Source organism: Elephas maximus, chromosome 27, assembly GCF_024166365.1.
Source record: "Elephas maximus indicus isolate mEleMax1 chromosome 27, mEleMax1 primary haplotype, whole genome shotgun sequence".
NCBI lineage: Eukaryota > Metazoa > Chordata > Mammalia > Proboscidea > Elephantidae > Elephas > Elephas maximus.
The window spans coordinates 23,772,079-23,792,128 of record NC_064845.1 but is presented as its reverse complement, the minus strand read 5'-3'; the positions used below and the strand labels follow the sequence as shown (position 1 = coordinate 23,792,128).

General features: G+C 42.6%; 1 protein-coding gene across 4 annotated transcripts in view; it reads right to left on the bottom strand.

Annotated features, from left to right (window-relative positions):
* The window catches only part of RFTN1 (raftlin, lipid raft linker 1), a 238,266-nt gene that overhangs the window by 105,583 nt on the left and 112,633 nt on the right, over positions 1–20,050 (bottom strand). For all 4 annotated transcript variants that reach the window (XM_049870669.1, XM_049870671.1, XM_049870670.1 and 1 more), the window contains one exon: positions 6,223–6,331. In XM_049870669.1, coding sequence (XP_049726626.1) covers positions 6,223–6,331 — 109 coding nt within the window. The remainder of the gene's footprint in view (positions 1–6,222; positions 6,332–20,050) is intronic.

The following is a 20,050-nucleotide window of genomic DNA, read 5'->3' as shown; positions in this document are numbered from 1 at the left end:
TGTGAGAAACCGTGATGGAGGGAGGCTGTAAATTATGGCATCTTCAGCTAATTTTACATGACACAGATACAAATGACTTTATTTCTCCTAATTGTGAGAAATAATGAAATGTCCTCTCCCCCCTTGATCCAAGTCCTCTGCCAAAGATTCTGCTAATTTAAAGCATTTGGTGGAAAAATAATACTGGGGCATTGTTCTTAAGGAAAAAAAAAAAATTCTAATTGATGAGAGTTTAATTCTAATATGCAGAGAAGAATATGAGCTTACTCTGCATGATAGTACAATGACAAAATGAGTTAATTACCATCTCATCGTAAGACGGATCTGCTTGTCATAGGAACAGGAGACATTATTTCACACAAAATAATGACCCAGATAAAAAGTAATGATGGCAAACCTCAGCAGCTGGTGACAGCTTCATCTTGGCCAAGGTGAATGGCAATTAACAAATATCACCACTATATATATATATAAATGGGGACCAAGCTATTCATTACATATTTACATTGAAAAACACACACAGTTTTTCATATATTCCTTCACAGGAAGCTCCTGAGGTCTTCTACCTGTGTGGTGACAGAAAAGTTTACACACGTGTAAGATTCTGCCATCGGTGGGAATAGCTGTCGACTGTGGAGAGGGGCGTTCGATTTCCCTCTGCTATTTGCATACAGAGGAGGCTTTTTCCCCACAAATCATGTCCAACGCAGAAAAGGGGAGCAGAAGGAAGGGGGCCCAGTTCTACCCTTTCGACCCAGTCGTCGTGGCCACGGCCAAGTGCCAACAGTCAGAAATGCTGGGTCCTTCCAAGCCCAGTCTACATCTAATCGCTAAGTTGGCAGGGACGAATGTCAGGACACCCTTAACACCCCTGGGCTCCCTGAGGCAAGAGTTTCACTTCCAGCCTGTTGACACTGACCATCAGCCACCTTATTTAGAGGAACAGAAGGGAGAGATTCTGGAGTACACATCTGGAGACAAACTCTGGGTCAGAAATCTCAGCATCTTGTTGGACAAGGTGTCTAGTCTGTCTGGACCCAAGAATTTTTATTTGACAACGAGAAAGGGTACGGCAAGAGCAGGAGGACATGATGGTAAAGTGTAAGGTTTTCAAAATGTTAAGTATAAATTCTTAAACACATAGAATAGGAAGGTGTCAATGATTTGTTTAACTAATTATTGAACAAAACATCAAATATGGATGTACACACACACACATACAATCAGCTGAAAAGAGAGAATGCTGGGATTAGAGTAAATGTTAAACACGAAACTGGCTAATGTCCTTCAGGGCATAAAGACCGTAACTTTGGGGTTATCTTCTCTGTTGGACAGAAGCCATGTCCATCTCCACCCCAGCTACTAAAGAAACATGGCAGCCGAATGGCCACAAGCCATGCTGTTGTTTCCTTAAGACCTGGTATCTCCGCAATGGGTCTGTCACGCGATGATTTGGTTTTGTTAAGGTAAACATCAAATCACACATTTTTAACAGAGCGTTTTTCACAGCATGGACAGAGCCTCACACCTTCATCTTATCCACTCAATACCAAAAACCAAACCCACTGCCATCGAGTAGATTCTGACTCATAGCGACCCTATCGGACGGAGCAGAACTGCCCAATAGAGTTTCCAAGGAGCGCCTGGCGGATTCGAACTGCCGACCTCTTGGTTAGCAGCCGTAGCACTTAACCACTACGCCACCAGGGTTTCCTAACCACTCAATATTACTTCAAATATTCTGTCTGAGTCTTAATTACACAACTATTTCTAAAATTATTGTTTAGAAAAATAGTTTCTTTAGGTCATAGGATCAATTCCACCTCTAGGATGTTACTCTCCAAATTCATAAGCCTTTTATTTGCAACAGCACAGAGATGATGACCTTTTCACACAGATGTCTACATGAGCTATAAAAACACTTGTGGTCTCAAGTTTATTGGCAAATAAGCACACATATAAACAAAAACTATTTTTCTCTGTTTCTTAAATAATGATCTGAATTCCACCAGAGTAGGAAGAGCCTCAATCACCCCAGTAAAATTACCAGAAACTTTGGCCTAAGAGATTGTCTGACTCCTAGTCTGCAAATCCTTGCTTCCACCACACAGGAGTGGTTATTCCCAAGCCCTTGCAGAGGCGGAAAATACTCGCTAAATGTGGAAGGGAGGGAGACATGAAGGAAACGCATATTCTTTAAAAGGACAATCTAACAATCTCACTCTTCTGCAAAAATCCTCTCAATGGCTTTCCACTGCTTTTACAGTTTCTCTCTGGCACCTTCTGCCACCCTTCATTCTCCCTCTCTTTACTCCTCTGGCCTTCTGATTCCGTACACTCCCTCTTGCCTCAGGCCTCTGTTTGGAGGGCTCCCAACCTGCCTTGGCACAGCACCATAATCCAATAACTCCTTCCATCCAATGGTGGTCCAGAGTTTGTGTGTTGCTATGATGCCGAACAGGTTTAAGTGGAGCTTCCAGACTAAGACAGACGAGAAAGAAAGGCCTGATGATCTAGTTCCGAAAATCAGCCAATGAAAACCCTATGGATCCCTATGGATCGCAGCGGTCCAATCCCTGACCAAACATGGGGATGGCGCAGGACACAGGACCAGGTAGTGTTTTATTCCATTGGGCTTGTGGTCACTATCACGGTGACCAGTTAACAATATCCTTCCCATCTGTCTTAGTTATCTAGTGCTGCTATAACAGAAATATCATACATGGGTGGCTTTAACAAACAAATTTATTTTCTCAAAATTTAGAAGGCTAGAAGTCCAAAATTCAGGGCTTCAGCTCTAGGGGATGGCTTTCTCTCTCTATTAGCTCTGGAGGAAGGTCTTTCTTCCTCGGCTCCTTGTGATCTTCACGTGGTATGGCATATATCTTCCCCCTCTCTCTGCTTGCTTATTCTGCTCCTTTTATGTCTTGTAAGAGATTGACTCAAGACATACCCTATACTAATCCCACATCATTAACATAACAAAGACAACCCATTCCCAAATGGGATTTTAACCTCAGGCACAAAACCAAAAAAACCCAAACTTGTTGCCATTGAGTCAATTCTGACTCATATAGGACAGAGCAGAACTGCCCCATAGGATTTCCAAGGAGCGCCAGGTGGATTCGAACTGCCATCCTTTTGGTTGACAGCCATAGCTCTTAACCACTACACCACCGGGGTTTCTAACCACAGGCATAGACATTAGGATTTACAACATATATTTTGGGGATGCACAATTCAATCCATGACAGTCCACCCTTTGCCTCCCTCCGAATTCATGTCCTCCCCACATGCAAAATACATTCACCCCATCACATCATCCCAAAAGTCTTAAACTCCAAGTCCAAAATCTTCTGGATCATCTAAATCAAACATTTATGGGCAAGACTTTAGGCATATTCCATTCTGGGGTAAAACTTCTCTTCATCTGTGAACCTGTGAACTCTAGACTACAAGTTATCTGCTCCCAAAGTATGATGGTGGAACAGGCACAAAGACATTTCTACTACAAATAGGAGAAACTGGAGGGAGAGAAGGGATAACAGGCACCAAACAAGTCCAAAACCCAGCAAAACAATTTACATTAGCTCTCAAGACTTCAAAATAATCTCTTCTTTGGGACCATCTGGGCAAGGGCCCTGCCCTCCAGACTCTGGGTGTTAGCCATCCTCTTTGGATTGTGGGTAGAGACCCCTCGATCCTGGGCTTCAGCTCTGCCTTCCAGACCCACTGGGACAGCAACTCTGCTCCCTCAGCTTTGGGTGGCCCCATTCTCCTAGTTGATCTGAGCGGTGACCCCACTCCCTTTGGCCATGGCAGGCCCCGTTTTTCTGCCCCGTGGGCATGGCAGCCCTGCCCCCTCAGCTTTGGGCTGCAGCCCCATCCCCCGGCACACTTTAACGGCAGCCCCACTCTCTGGAACCAAGTTGGTCAAGATCTGACTCTTTTAAACCTAGAGGCCATGACTCCACCCTTTGAAACAGAGTCAGCCCTGCTTCCAAAGCTCTTTCCAACAGTTCTGTTGATCTCTGAGCTGCTCCAGGTGTGGTCCTTTTCTTTTCTTGGGGAACAACAGATGTAGCTCCCTTGGCCTGTTTCCTGCCTGTAGAATGCCAAGAGGTGGGCAGCATTCTCTCCTTATGTTCCTTCTCTAGCCTCTTCAGTCTAAGCTGATAGGTTTTCTGCTGTGGTAGTTGGTTATATCCAACAGTCACAGGCTTAATCTCTTTAACAAAAGACTGTGTAGCCACATCCTTGGTGAACATTCTACGACACATGTCCTTAGTTTGTACAAAAGAATTTTCCAAATCTTTAAGTTCTGTTTTCATTTTGCACAGTTCATTTTTAAGTCCCTTTCTTTCTTCTTGCATGATACTATAAGCAGCAAGGAGAAATCACATACTCCCTTTAAGATTTTCCTTAGAAATCTCCTCAGCCAGATATACAAGTTTGTCATTTACAAGTTCTACCTTCACCAAGCACTTGAACACAATTCAGACAAACTCTTTGTCACTGCATAAAAAGCATCACCCTTCCTCCATCGTCCAATCCCATGTTTATCATTTCCTTTTAAAGCCTCACCAGAAGCAAATTTAACATCCACATTTCTAGTAACATTCTGTTGCTGGCGCCATAGGTATTGTCTAAGACAATAAAGACTTTCTCTATAACTCTCACCTCCTTCTGAGCCCTCATTAGAGTTACCTTTGATGTCCATAATTTTACCAACAGTCTCTGCAAGGCAATCTAGGCTTTTACTATTCGGCACCTTAAAACTCACAGCTTCCACCCATTACCCAATTCCAAAACTGCTTCCACATTGTAGATATTTGTTAGAGCAGCACCTCCACTTCTTAGTACCAAATTCTGTCTTAGTTATCTAGCACTGCTGTAACAGAAATACCACACATGGGTGGCTTTAACAAACAGAAATTTATTTTCCCACAATTTAGAAGGCTAGAAGTCCAAAATTCAGGGTGCCAGCTCTAGGGGATGGTTTTCTCTCTCTGTCAGCTCTGAAGGAAGGTCCTTGCTCCTTAGCTCCTTTTGACCTTCATGTGGTATGGCATCTATCTTCCCTTCTCTCTGCTTGCCTAATTTGTGCCTTTTATGTTTTGTAAGAGACACACCCTACACTAATCTCGCCTCATTAACATAACAAAGACAACCCATTCCCAAATGCGATTACAACCACAGGCATAGACTTTAGGATTTACAACACATATTTTTGGGGGGACACAATTTAATCTATAACATCACCTCAACTTCAGGCACCTCTTCTAACCCCAGGCCACAATGTACCCATGTGCTGCTCAGTCTCCAGTGCTTCACTCCTGATACTGCTCATCACGACTATTCAGGATCTGCCTTCCCACCATGAAGACACAAAGGCAGGGACATAGCTATTTCGCTCTCTGTTGTATCCTAGCACTTAGTACTATTTCTTGCCCCAAACTGCCAGTCAACAATATTTATTAATGAATTCACTAATTGGCTGATTGGACCGCAAATAAATCGCAATCATCTGCACAGGATGGGAAATTGTTGATTATTTTGGAAGACTGGGTAAGGGAGAATAAGATAAATAATAAGCAATGAACTTAGCTCCAGTTTGGAGGAAGGACATTCCTTCTGCAGTAAATATTATCATATTGAAACTCAAGTAGACCCTGCAATTAGGCACAAAACCTCATGTGGCATGAAGAAAAGTTCAAAACCAAACACATTTCAGGGAAGAAAATGAATTTCCCGCAAACTACGCAATTCTCCCTGGTACAATCTCATGCCAACAGCCACAGGACTCTGGCATGTTCCCACACTAGGAAAGGAAGGGCGCTTGTGGCAACAAAGACCCGCAGGATGCGTAGAAGGGGGGATTTGGGGGATCACACCACTTTGAGGGTTTGAGAGGAGCGCCAGCAGTGGGCTCATAGGCCTGGCAGTTGGCAGCTGTGAACGCCACTCCAAGCCTAGAAGACAGGGTCCCTGCCAGCTGTGGAGGGAGGAGAGAACCATTTTGTTCCAGAGTCAGCTCCAGCCTGAGACATGTGTGGGAGGGGCTGCTTCCCTGTGGTGCCCAAAGGTCCAGGTGAGGGGAGGCACTGGCTCCTGTGTGGCCTCTGGAGGGCGGCAGGTCTGCCCAAAGCCAGTTTCCCTCTCTGCTCACTGGGGTGAATGCTCTGCGAGCCTGTTCAATGTCTCCTGGCTAGCGGTGCTTACCTTCTTGATGAACTCTGGGATGATTTTCTGGTCTGTCAGGTGCTCTAAGGAGGAACAGCAATCTAATTCCAAGATGTAGCCTTCACTCTGAAGATCGGTTTTCTGAGATCTGAAGACAGAAAACACACACACACACAAAGACTAAGATTTTTATATAGTATATAAAAGAAAGAATAATTGATGTTTAACGGAGCCCCTGATTTTGCCCTGAAAGGTAATAACCAAAAAGGCACTAGTACAAAATAAAATTATTTATGGTAAACAACTGAAATAATATATAAAAATCTATATCATGGAAAGACCTCCAAAATACCATCTAGTAAAACTCATCATTACTCAGTGATGGAGTTAGTACAATATGGTTTAGATGTTAAGCAACACACACACACACATACACACACACACCAATAGTGTATACTTCCCATTGCTTTATATCTGCCAGAGACTAGATAAGGACTAGTAAGACGTACACCAAAACAACAATAGCAGTTATCTCAGGGGGTACGGAGGGTGTTTGCAGGAACTGGGATGGGGTCAGGGAGGCCAAAAGTGACTTTAGCCATATCTTTAATTTTTTTTTTTTATGTTTTAACAAACAGAATATATTCATTTATCACTTAGAAAATTAAAAATTAATTTTTAAAAGGGTCCAACCCCTACAGAGGGCAATTTGGTAAAATCCATCAAAATTAAAGATGCATTAAAGAAAAAATACAAGGCAACTACAAGTAGAAACTCTGGGAAAACAGAGGGGATGTAAAGGGTTGTTTCAGGCAAACCCCTTTGGTCTTCCAGTCAATGTCAAGGCTTCACAGCACATACCTGCCATCTCTCCACATACGTGGTGAGAGACTGCTTCCATCTTTCCCACATACCTGCATGCACGCGGTATGCAGCACACAGTACAAAACTGCACACACTCCAGGAGAGCCAGCAGCAAGTGGTCACCAGAAGGAAATTCCACCACTTCACAGCCATTCCTCCTAGGGACTCCTGTATGACACTAACATGGCTTTGGGGAACTCCTGGGAGCCACGTGGTGGTGAGAAATTGACAGTGAGTCCTTGGTCCAGCCAGGCGTAAGGCAAAAGGAGGTGGGAATGCAGCTAGGAAGGGTCAATAGCATGTGTCCTCTCTTGTGGAGAGCTGGCTGTGTGGGGCAGGAGTCAGGGCTCTGGGCTCTTTGCTGAGGGTACACAGAACACAAGCAGAGATACCAGCCATTGGCTGAGGAATGAGGAGGCTTAGAAGGCTGCTCTACCAAAGAGCGCACCCTGGCAGCCTCTGAGAGCAGGTCTGCCCAGAAAATTCTCAACTTTCTGAGACACATATATCCCACCAGATAAACAGTTTCTGAGTGCATATTTGCTATAATAATTTTAAATGAATTTCCGAGGTTCTTATGGATCATTAGAAACAATTCATGCTGCCACTAACATCTGAGTATGATTTACATGAAATACAAACATGAAAAAATTAAAGAGGTTTTCGATTTCTCCAGGTGTGCAACTGCGACTGAGTAAGCAAACTTTGAGAGCTTACTTTGATTTGATTTTTCTTCTCTAGCACATCCTTCCAGAATGCTCCTCAGAAGCAAAGATGGCAAGAGTACATCTCACATGCTTTGGACATGTTATCAGGAGGACACCATGCTTGGTAAAGCAGAGGGTCAGCGACACAGTGGCTGCAACAATGAGCTCAAGGATAACAATGATTGTGAGGATGGCGCAGGACTGGGCAGTGTTTTGTCCTGTTGTACATAGATAGGGTCAGAATGAGACAGAACTGGCTGGATGGCACCTAACAGCAACAACAACAACATAAAGAGCCCTGGTGGTGCACTGGTTAAGTGCGCAGCTGCTAACTAAAAGGTTGGTGGTTCGAACGCAACAGCCACTCCATGACAGAAAGATGTGGCACTCTGCTTCTGTAAAGACTGCAGCCCTGGAAACCCTACCAGGCAGTCCTCCAGCGCTGTGATGAGTTGGAATCGACTCGAAGGCAATGAGTTTTTGTTTAACATATTCTTTCAGGGGTGGGGTGCTAATGCATACACTTTGGAAATGTAAAAGAATAAACCAATTCCGAATGGGCCAGACTGGGATAAACCAAATCCAAACCTCAGCCTCCTCGCCTTAACACTTGGTCATAGACTAGACTCGTGTTCTCATTTTTCCCCCAAACCAAGGACATACGAAAAGAATCTAAAGCAAAAGAGTCCAGACTTTTGAAAGAAAAGACTTGGTCAAGACATCCTGTCATATGTACCCATGTGGGGTCTCAAACATGGAGGTCAGGATAGGGCGGGGGGAGGCAAGTTCTAAGATATAAAATCCCAGCTGCTCTGTCAGAGACAGACTACCATCACATAGCACAAGGCGATTTCTAAATACCTACTGAGATTTTTAATGATTCGGTTGGAAAATAATAATCATTTCAAACAAATAAATGCTGTACCCACTCAGTAAAACACTCATAAAGCTAATGGAGGGAAGAAAGGTCTGTCTTTAAGCAACCCACAGCCCAGGCTCATAAGAAATAATCTTTAGAACAAGAAATGAGAATTACTATCTTTGCTTCTGGAATGAGATGTTCTCTAAGAAGAATGGCAGCTCTGGCTGTTTCTGAGGATCAAATAATTAACCTAGTTACAGATGAACTGAAAGGAGCACAAAGGATCAACAAAAATAGGCATTATTACAAATTTTCTAGATGAAGCATGAAAAATCTTATCTCAGCCCACTGTCTCCAGGAAAAGCAAATCCAGTGCCTACTGAGGGAATACATGAGTAACTAATAGCCCTTCCCTTGCCTTTAGGAATTAAGTTCACAATTTGAAATGAAAGGATTATAGCACTGAAGAATGCCTGAAGCAGAGAGGAGGTGGGGAAGTTGCCGGCACCCCCTGAGGCCAGTTGCTGCTGCCTGAGCCCCGGAGTCAGCACCCAGTGAGGGACAGCTGTGGGGACTGGTAGGGGCCACAGCCAGGGGAGGGTGCAGTCATGGAGAAAGCCCCACCCTGCCACTGATCCTATGAAAAACAGCATCAAACCAACTAGCGAAGCATGCCTACAGGGCGGCAAGAGGGGGTTTCAGCACTGTAGTAAACATGGTTGCTGCGGTGAACACACCCTAGGGCAACCCCCAACAACAACCACCTCCCGCTGTTCACACTCTTTTGCAGTCTCTCTCCTTAAGTGCAAATGGGGCCAGGACTTGCTTCTAACCTGTAGAATATGGCAAAAGTGATGAGAAGTCACTCCCACGATGATAAGACTTCATCTTTGCAGACTAGAGCTAGAAACTCTCCTTGCTGGCCTGAAGAAGTAAGCCGCCATGTTGTAAGGGGCCATGTTGTGGCAAGAAACTGTGGGTGGCCTTTAGGAACTAAGAGCAGCCTCTGACTGACAGCCAGCAAGAGAAGGGGGACCTCCATCCTACCACTGCAAGGAGATGAATTCTGTCAACAATCTGAGGGATCATGAAAACGGACTTTCCCCAGTCCAGCCTTTGATGAGACAGTAGCCCTAGCCAATACCTACGTTGCAGCCTGGTGAGACCCTGAAGCAAAGAAACCCAGATCAGCTACAGAAACTGTGAGATGATAAATACGTGTTGTTTTAAGCAGCTAAGTTTGTGGTAATTTGTTACACAGCAGAAAGCTAATATAATTACTGAGGAGGACAATATGGCAGCTTCACGCTCAGAAAAGGCCTGTCATGGGTGGCCAGGCCTAAGCCCAAGGATACCATCAGCCACCTGAAAACAAGCCTCTGTCGGGTGATGGCATTCTGTGTCTCTGAGGGCAGGGATCACCCTGGGAGACAGAAGAGGACATCCACTAGAAGTGGCCTTCAGGGGCCATGACCTGGCCCTCCGAGGGACCACAGCACGAGAGAATGGATATTCTTTAACCCGTCCCTTTGCAGTCAATCAAATTTCTAAGGAAGGAGCATTAAACTGAAACTCTTGGCTGAGCAGGCACTTGCCACTCCTGTGCAGGAGGGGAAATACCAGTTATGTTTCCCAAGAGGCCATGTCCTGTGTCATCCTGGGAAATTCCTTGGGAAACCACCAAAACTGCCCCTGGACTGAAGCCCAGATGGTTCCCACTCCTGGAAAGGACAGAGAAATTTGGGTTTAAGCAATTAAAGCAAAGAGGGACAGACGATGCATTTCTGGAGATGCAGGATCAACCACCAATATAAGCACCCCAGAACACGTTATCTGGAAATTAACACCAAAGACTCTCCAATTAAATAAAAGCTCCCTGAGAACAGTATTGCTAAGAATAAAGTATGCTTCCCCATCACCTTCTATCCCCACCCCATAAATACTCTAGATTTACTTGTTAAAGGGGACAGGTTCTAGTGTTAACTAGAGGTGGGTCACTTACAAGCTCTGTGCCTTTTGGCAATTTATTTATGCTCTCTGTGCCTCAAGTTTCTCTCACTGTTAAATAGGAATATTACTAGTCAGTATCTTTTAGTATCACTGTAAGGATTAAATATGACAAAATGATGAAAAGCCTTTAGGACAGAGCCTGGCACAAAGTTCGGGCTCAATGTCTTAGTAGTCTGATGCTGCTGTAAGAGAAATACCAAAAGTGGATGGCTTAGGCAAACAGAAATTTATTTTCTCACAGCTTAGGAGTCTAGAAGTCTGAAATCAGGGCACTGGCTCTAGGGGAAGGCTTTCTCTCTGTGTCAGCTCTGGGGGAAGGTCTTTCCTTGTTTCTTCTGAGCTTCTGTTCCTGGGTGATCGTCATGTGTCTTGGCATCTCTCTTCCTCATCTCTACTGCTTTAATCTCTTTTATACCTCAAAAGAGATTGACTCAAAATACACCCTACACTAATCCTGCCTCACTAACATAACAAAGACAACCCATTCCCAAATGGCATTATAACCGTAGGTATAGAGTTTAGGATTTACAACATATATTTTGGGGGACATAATTCAGTCCACAACACTCAATAAATATTAGCTGCCACTGATCTATTACTATTATCCACAATTGGATTCTTTACTTTTCCTTCCTAGCACTTTACGGTCCATAGCTATTCACTCAATCAATAAACACTGACCATGTTACTACTCTGTGCCAGGCCCTATCCTTTACCACACATCAACAGACAAAAGAGACAAAATTTCTGCCCTCATGGAGCTTACGGTCTAGTGAGGGGAGACAGGCAATAAACATACTAACCAAGCACATAATATATTACGTTCATTAAATGGAAACCTATCTTGCTATATAAACTTTCACTGAAAGCACGATAAAATTTAATATACACACATATATATATATGTACAAAAATATATGGAAACACTGGTGCCGTAGTGGTTAAGAACTACAGCTGCTAACCAAAAGGTCAGCAGTCACCAGGCGCTCCTTGGAAACCTTATGGGGCGGGGTTCTATTCTACTCTGTCCTATAGGGTCGCTGTGAGTCGGAATCAACTCAACGGCAATGCGTTCGGTTTTGGGCTTTTTATATATATGCACATACATATATGTAGCATGTTCAGTGGTCGTGAGTGCTAAGGGGAAGGGAATCAGGAGTGCGTGCGTGTGTGTGTGTGTGTGTGTGTGTGTCTGGAGGGCAGGGGTGCAGCTGTAGCTTTAATGAGGGTGTCGGGGAGCCTCAATGAGAAAGTAGTGGCATTTTTAATAAAAACCTGTAGGAGGTGTGGGAGTCAACCATGCTGATGTCCAGGACAAGACTTCCCAGGCAAAGGAAACAACCAGGGCAAGGTCCAAAAGTGGGATCCCACAAAGATACCCAGGTGGTTGGAGCTCAGAGAACAAAGAGGAGAGTGAGAGGAGACAAGGCTAGAGAGACCATGGGGAGCTAGATAATGGAGGGAGGGCCTTGGAAGTCATAGTGAAGACAGTGCCTTTTGCTCAGAATGAGAAGGGAAGCTTTGAAGGGTGTTGAGCGGAGAAGTGGCATGATTTGATTTACTTTAAAAAGGACCCTCTGGCTGAAAGGGGCAGTAAGAGACCGCCTCAGTGGTCCAGGTGAGAGATGAAGGGGACGCAAAGTGGAGGGGTGGCAGTGGAGTGGGAAGAAGTGCTGGATTCTGCACACATCCTGAAGACAGAACTTTCAAAATTTCCTTATGGTCAGGCTGTGAGGATTTTTGCCCTAGCAATAAGGAGCCCTGGTGGCAGCACAGCTAAGTGCTCGGCTATGGTTTGAACCCACCTAGAGGCTCAGAAGACTTGCTCCCATAAACATTACCACCTAGTAAACCCTATGGGGCAGTTCTGCTCTGTTACATGGGGTCACTATAAGTCAGAATCAACTTGATGGCGCACAACAACAATTGGGAGGATGGATGAAGTGGCCACAATTGAGGTGGGGGAGGTTGTGGGTAGAACAGGTTTGGAAGAAGATCAATAATTCAGTTTGGGGTATGCTGAATCTGAAATATACAGTCGACATCCAAGTAGAGATGGCACGTAGACAGCTGAATACATATCCAAGTTTTGGACTTCAGGAGATATGAATTTGGGAGCCATCAGGTTACAGATGGTATTTAAAGATTTGGGTGGGCAAACAGTTAAGTGCTTGACTACTAACCAAAAGGTTGGTGGTTCGAACCCACCCAGAAGTGCCTCTGAAGAAAGGCCTGGCAATCCACTTCCAGAAGGTCACAGCCATGGAAACCCTATGGAGCAGTTCTACTCTGACACACGTGGAGTTGCCAGGAGTCAGACTTGACGGCAACTGGTTTGGTTTTTTGGTTATGTAAAGCCTGAGACTGGATGAGGTCTCCTAGGGCTTATGTAGAGCCAGAAGAGTCAAGAATGGATCTCCGGGACCCTCCACCATGAAGAAGTTGGGGAGAGAGGAGAAACCAGCAAGAAGACGAAGAAGAAGCAATCAGGGAGGATGGAAGAAAAACAAGAGTATGGTTTCCTGAGAACCAGATCAAGAAACCTGACAAGCAGGAAGGTGTTATCAACCCTTTCAGTTTCTCCACTTAATAAATTTATGGGTCTTCTCTTTAATATGACTATCTTCTTGAAATTCCAAGAGGGAAACTGGATTTACTCCACTCCATGGAAACAGGTGTGACAAAATCTGTTTCTACTTAATATGTGATTATCCTGTTAAATGGGCAGATTATTACTCTGTTGGCTTAGACTCAGAAGAGTTTGGCTCCTTTAAAAAATCACCAGTGTGCTGCTGAGTCATTTCTCAGAAACAGCCAGGAGGAAAATTAATTAAAAAGAGCTCTGACCCAGCTCACATCTCCGGCCCCCACTTATAAATGGCATTGTAGAGTTGAGGGGGACGTCTACTTCAGCCTTTCCCAAGGGATTTTCTGCAAAGAAGAGGAATAAAAGGATATTGCTGAGCAGAGATGCAATGTCCTGAAAACCAAGAATGAATGAGACAAAAGGAACTCAAAATCTTATGGTGTCATGTAGCAACACAGTGTTAACAAGGCACATAAGCGCTGTGGTTCTAATTGCTTAAGACAATGGAGAAGCAATTAAGCCACCAAGGTCCAGTTAAGGTTTAAAAAGCTATCATAGACATGACAACTAAATGCACTGTGGTATCCTGGATCGGATCCTGGAACTGAAAATGGGTGAAATCCAAATAAAGTTCCAAGTTCAGTAAACAGTAACGTACCAATGTCAATGTTTTAGTTTTGACAAGCGTAACATGGCAGTGTAAGATGTTAATAGTGGAGGAACCTGGATGAAGGGTATGTGGGAACTCTGTTTTTAATCTTATAGTAATCTTTGTAACTTTCTGTTAAATCTAACATTATTCCAAAATAAAAATTTATTTAAAAAAAAGTAAGAAAGAAAAAGCCATCATATACTTCTGTAAGATTTTGTGTGTTTCTTTGGTTTGGTTCCGAAACATCTATTCTCAGATTCAATGCTTCTGGTCCTAACCTACATCTAAAGCACTCCCTGACTATATTTCCCATACAAGAGATGCTTCAAATCTCATGAGGGCAATGATTGAAAGAACAGGGCCTGGGAGAGAAAATAATAATCTCCTTTGGTGTGTCCCAACTTTAGGCACTGGAACAATTCAACAAGCAAACGCTGGGCTCTACAAGTCAGGCAGGAGTCCCACAGGGCAGGCATTCCCAGGTTCCAGCTACACTTGACCTTAGAATCACTTGCTGAGCTCTGAAAAATTATGAATGCCTGAGCCCCATCTGCATAGATTTTTATTTCATTGGTACGGGGTATGACCTGGGTAAAAAAAAAAAAAAAAAAAAAAATTTTTTTTTTTTTTTTTTACCCAGGTCATAAAGGGACTTTTAAATACTCCCCAGCTGATTCTAATGTGCAACCCAGGTGGAAAACCACTGCCTAGGTGGGGCATATTGTATCTACCACTCTCCCTGGAGATTCTGCTGGGAGATAACTGAACACGTCCATGTGAAAAGGAAAACACAGAAAGAATAACTTGTAGAGACCAGTAATGTAGACTCCTCTACCCTCAGAGAAACCACGGCAACAGGTTTATACCCTCAGAAGAAGACTAATACCCAAGAAAAAGGACCAGAGATAAAGGAAATATAAGGATGGGGACTGCTATGGATTGAATTGTGTTCCCCAAAAGTCCTAACCCAGGTACCTGTGACATGACCCTGTTTGGAAATAGGTTTTTTGTTATGTTAATGAGGTCTTACTGGATTAGGGTGGGTCCTAAACCTAATCCCTTCTGAGTGGGGTTTTATAAAAAGGGAAAATAGACACAGAGAGACACAGGTAGAAGATACCATGTGAGGATCCAGCTACAAACGCAGGAATGCCAAGAAATAATTGGAGCTGCAGAAGCTGAGTGAGACCGGAAAGGAGTTTCCACTAGAGCTGGCATGAGAGAGGGTAGCCCTGCCAACGACCTGAATTCAGGCTTCTAGCCTCTAAAACTGAGACAACAAATTCTGTTCTTTAAAGCCACCTGGTTGCAGTATTTTTTTGATGGCAGCACTAGGCAACTTAGACAGGAACATTTCTCTATCTATGTTTATTTGGGAAAAAAAATACTCAAAAGTACTTCCAACTTTTTGCTTTCTTTACTTCTTTGACATCTTTTAGCTGGGACTTGGGCCAAAACTGAATGTGAACAAGTGAAAAGGAATTTAAATAAATGCTTGTCAAACAAACACATTAAAGTACATTTAGACACTGAGCATTTGTACAAATTTTGCTAGCCGCAAGAACAGCAGAGAGCTCTTGTGACCTCGTGCTGAAGTACCTCACATGTCAACACAACCAGCAACAGATGTCAGAGTTGTTTAAAAACATAACAAAAGACCACCTACCATATTTTTAAGCAAATAACGTGCAACTTCTATGTTTGTTTGCCAACTGCGCCCTCCCTCAGTGAGGTACTTTTGTAAGCATGTTATGTTACTGTTTTTATAGCAACATGTAAAAACAAATCGACATATCGGCACTTATGAAAATACCTTGTGGGTGTAGGTGCAGTTGGCAAACAAACACAGAAGGCGCGTTATTTACATAAAATAGAGTATTTTGTGCCACGCTGACCTCATTACTCATATACAAACATCAACTGTGATAAAAATGGTGGGTCACTCACAGGGGGTACCTGGAGGTCCTCACTCATATCACAGTCATCACATCTGCCAAGGGTTGTGTGGTCATTCCCAGTCAGTGGGAAGGCCAGTGGTCAAACCAAGGTTTGTAAGCTCAGCAGCCCACAGCAAATGTGTGAAACAGTTAGGAGTTTACTGACCAAAACACATCATCTAGATAGTTCGTTCTCATATAAAAGATACAGGCATGATCTTCAAGTCCACCATGAAACACAGGGTTCTGTCACATGTTTTCCACATTCCCACTCCTGAAAATGATGTGGTTACAGAGAAATTTGTCACTGCCAGGAGAAAGGCCACAGTGCAAGAGTAATGATAAATGGCAAATGTCACCTAACCATGGTGTTGGGGAGACAACAGGAAGTGGTGAAAATCGTGGTAAACCGGACAGTTCAGAGACTCACCATTACTAGGAATTCCCGGCCACAGTTGTCAAATCTCCTATTTTTTTTTTTTAAAGAAGCCATTAAATTGTGTTTTTATATAGCCGTAACTGTCAAACTTTGGCTCAAAAACAATTCTTTTTAAATGTTATGTAAATCAATGTCTTGGAGATTGAATGTGACCACCACTTTCACCTCTAGGTCACATACGCAATGCTCTGATATGAATCATGGAAGGCTGAATGCCAAGGAACAGATAAGAGTAAACAGATTACCTAATTTTATCATAATCAAAATAACTAACCCATAAACCAACCTAAATATTTCATTCATTGTAAGGACTCAGCAGATTCTTCCCCTCCATTTTCTACCCCACCCATCCCGATGTGGTCAGGACATTTACACAACCCATGTCTTGCATTTCACAGTAGCTAGGACATAACCCTTTTCTGAACCATTCAAAGAACATGTTTTCAAGCACGTACTGTAAAAGACTCTGTTACAATTATAATCACTTTAAATATTCAAAGCTATTCGCAGGCAAAAGAGTTAATCCTCAAATTATTCTGATGAAATGCCAGGGAGTAAGCTGAATACTCATCTTGGTCTCCTGGGCAGATCTGAAACAAGGCTACTAAAAAACAAATGCCTGTCAGAAAAAATTTTATAAGCTAGGCTTTTAAATAATAAACATGTAGGAGATTTCATTTCAACTCATAAATCCTTTAGAAAGCTTCAAAGACCATGAGTTTAAACAAGGTCTTTTTTTTCCCAGGACTCTAGGCATAGTTTGAATGTGAATTATGAAAAGAAAGAAGAACAGGGTTATTTCTGCTGCATTTAGGAATAATCGAAGAAATGGTGACAACAGAAACTTAACTTACCAGGCACTAATCCAACTAGAAAAAACAAGTTACTAAATGTCACTCTGCAGAAACAAATTCTCTATCTCTGGGAAACAGGAAGGGATTTTAAGTTTTTTTTTTTTCACTAAGGCAACACTAAGTTCAAGTAGAATGATCATTATGACTTTTTTTTTTTTTTTTGAAGAAAAGACATATTAGCGAAAAAAAAAAAAATGAGGTACAGATCCAAAAATGATTTGTCAATGAATGAAAAATAAAGCTATTTCTATTTTCACCAGTTTATGTAAAATAAATGACAATGAAAAGCCTATTTATTCATTCATCCATTCATCACCTTCTCGGCCATGGAGCACATATAAGGCATGAGTTTGATCCTACCACCAAGAAACTTAGTTTCTAAGGGGAGATAAATCATATGTAAGCAGAAGTGTTACGAGAGCTTGGTTACTTCCAACGCAGGGATCAGGGAAATTTTTAAAAAGCAAGAAGCATCTGACCTAAATCTTTGAGGCTGTGTGGAAATCAATCATGGGGCAATGGATAAGACATTCTAGGCACCAAGAACGGCAACTATAAAAACGTACATGTAAAAAATGTTGAATTGGCAAACGTTGTGTTATCCACGTTTCTACAACTGTTAAAAAAAGAAAAAAAAATCTGGATAGAGAAAAAAACGCGTTAAATGATGAAAACAATAAATAGGTCAGTTTGGTAAAAGGTGTATACAGTGAGCGTTGCTTGTAACTTGGCTGGATCGCCAAACACAGGGCTAAGGAATATATGGATGAACTCACTGTTAGAATGAATCTGGGAGTGAGGGATCTGGACTTCATTCTGAGGTATAGGATCAGTCACGGATGGTCTTAGATAAAAGAAGATGATAAGATACAGATATAAGGAAGATTAAGCACCATTAATGCCAAAGACAAGGAAATGGAAGATTTTTTTACCAACTTCTGCAGTCTGAAATTGATCAAACATGCAATCAGGATGCGTTGATAACTACTGGTGATTGGAATGCTAAAGTTGGAAACAAAGAAGAAGGATCTGTAGTTGAAAAATACGGCCTTGGTGATAGATACAACGTTGGAGATCACATGACAGAGTTTTCCAAGACCGAGGACTTATTCATTGCATATGCTTTTGTTCAACAACATAAACGGCAACTATACACGTGGACTATGTCACTTTAAGGATTAAGGTGTGCCTGGCCCAAGCCATGGTATTTTCAATTGCCTCATATGCCTTCGAAAACTGAACAATGAATAAGGAAGGCCTTTTTTAGTGAATTTCAGTGTTGGCGAAGAACAGTGATTATACCATAGACTTCCAGAAGAGCAAACAAATCTGTCTTGGAAGAAGTACAGCCAGAATGCTCCTTGGAAGCAAGGGTGGTGGGACTCGGTCTCACATACTTCGGACATGTTACCACGAGGGACCAGTCCCCAGAGAAGGACATCATGCTTGGTAAAGTAGGGGATCATCAAAAAAAGAGAAAGACGCTCGGCAAGTTGGATTGACACAGTGGCTACAATAACGGGCTTAAGCATAACAAAGATTATGAGGATGGCGCAGGACCAGGCAGTGTTTCATTCTGTTGTACATCGGTCTCTGTGAGTTGAAACCAACTCAACAGCACCAAACAACAACAATACATATGGACCTCACCAGATGGAAAATACAGAAACTGCATTGACTACATCTGTGGAAAGAGATGATGGGAAAGCTCAATATCATCAGTCAGAACAAGGCCAGAGGCCGACTGAGGAACAGACCATCAATTGCTCATATGCAAGTTTAAGTTGAAGCTGAAGAAAATTAAAACAAGTCCACAAAAACCAAAATAAAATGTGACCTTGAGTATATCCCACCTGAATCTGGAGACCATCTCAAGAACAGATTTGATGCACTGAACACTAATGACCAAAGACCAGAAGAGTTGCGGGATGACATCAAGGACATCATACATGAAGAAAGCAAGAGGTCACTAAAGAGACAGGAAAGAAAGAAAAGACCAAAATGAATGTCAGAAGAGACTCTGAAACTTGCTCTTGAACATCGAGTAGCTAAAGCAAAAGGAAGAAATGATGAAGTAAAAGAACTGAACAGAATATCTCAAAGGGCAGCTTGAGAAGACAAAGTAAAGTATTATAATGAAATGTGCAAAGACCTGGAGTTAGAAAACCTAAAGGGAAGTATGAGCCTCAAGCTGCAATTTTGAAGGATTCTATCTACGGGCAAAATGGTGAACAACTCAGGAAGCATCAGAAGAAGAATCACTGTACCAAAAAGAACTGGTCAACATTCAACCATTTCAGGAGGTAGCATATGATGAAGAACTGATGGTACTGAAGGAAGAAGTCCAAGCTGCACTGAAGGCATTGGCGAAAAACAGGCTCACGAATTGACAGGATACCAATTGAGATATTTCAACAAACAGATGCAGCGCTGGAGATGCTTACTCATCTATGCCAAGAAATCTGGAAGACAGCTATCTGGCCGAAGAAAGGTGATCCAACAGAATGCAGAAATTGTAGAATAATGTCATAAATATTACACACAAGTAAGATTTTGCTGAAGATAATTCAAAAATGGTTGTAGCAGTACACTGATGGGGAACTGCCAGAAATTCAAGCCCGAGTCAGAAGAGGATGTAGAACAAGGGATATCACTGCTGATGTCAGATGAATCTTGGCTGAAAGGACAGAATCCCAGAAAGATGTTTATCTATATTTTACTGACTATTGGAAGGTATTCGACTATGTGGATCAAAACAAATTATGGATAACACTGCAAAGAATTGGAATCCCAGAACACTTACTTGTGCTCACGTGGAACCTGTACACAGACCAAGAGGCAGTTGTTCAAACAGAACAAGGGGACACTGCATGGTTTAAAACCAGGAAAGGTGTGTGTCAGGGTTGTATCCTTTCATTATACTTTTTTAATCTTTATGCCAAGCAAATAATCTGA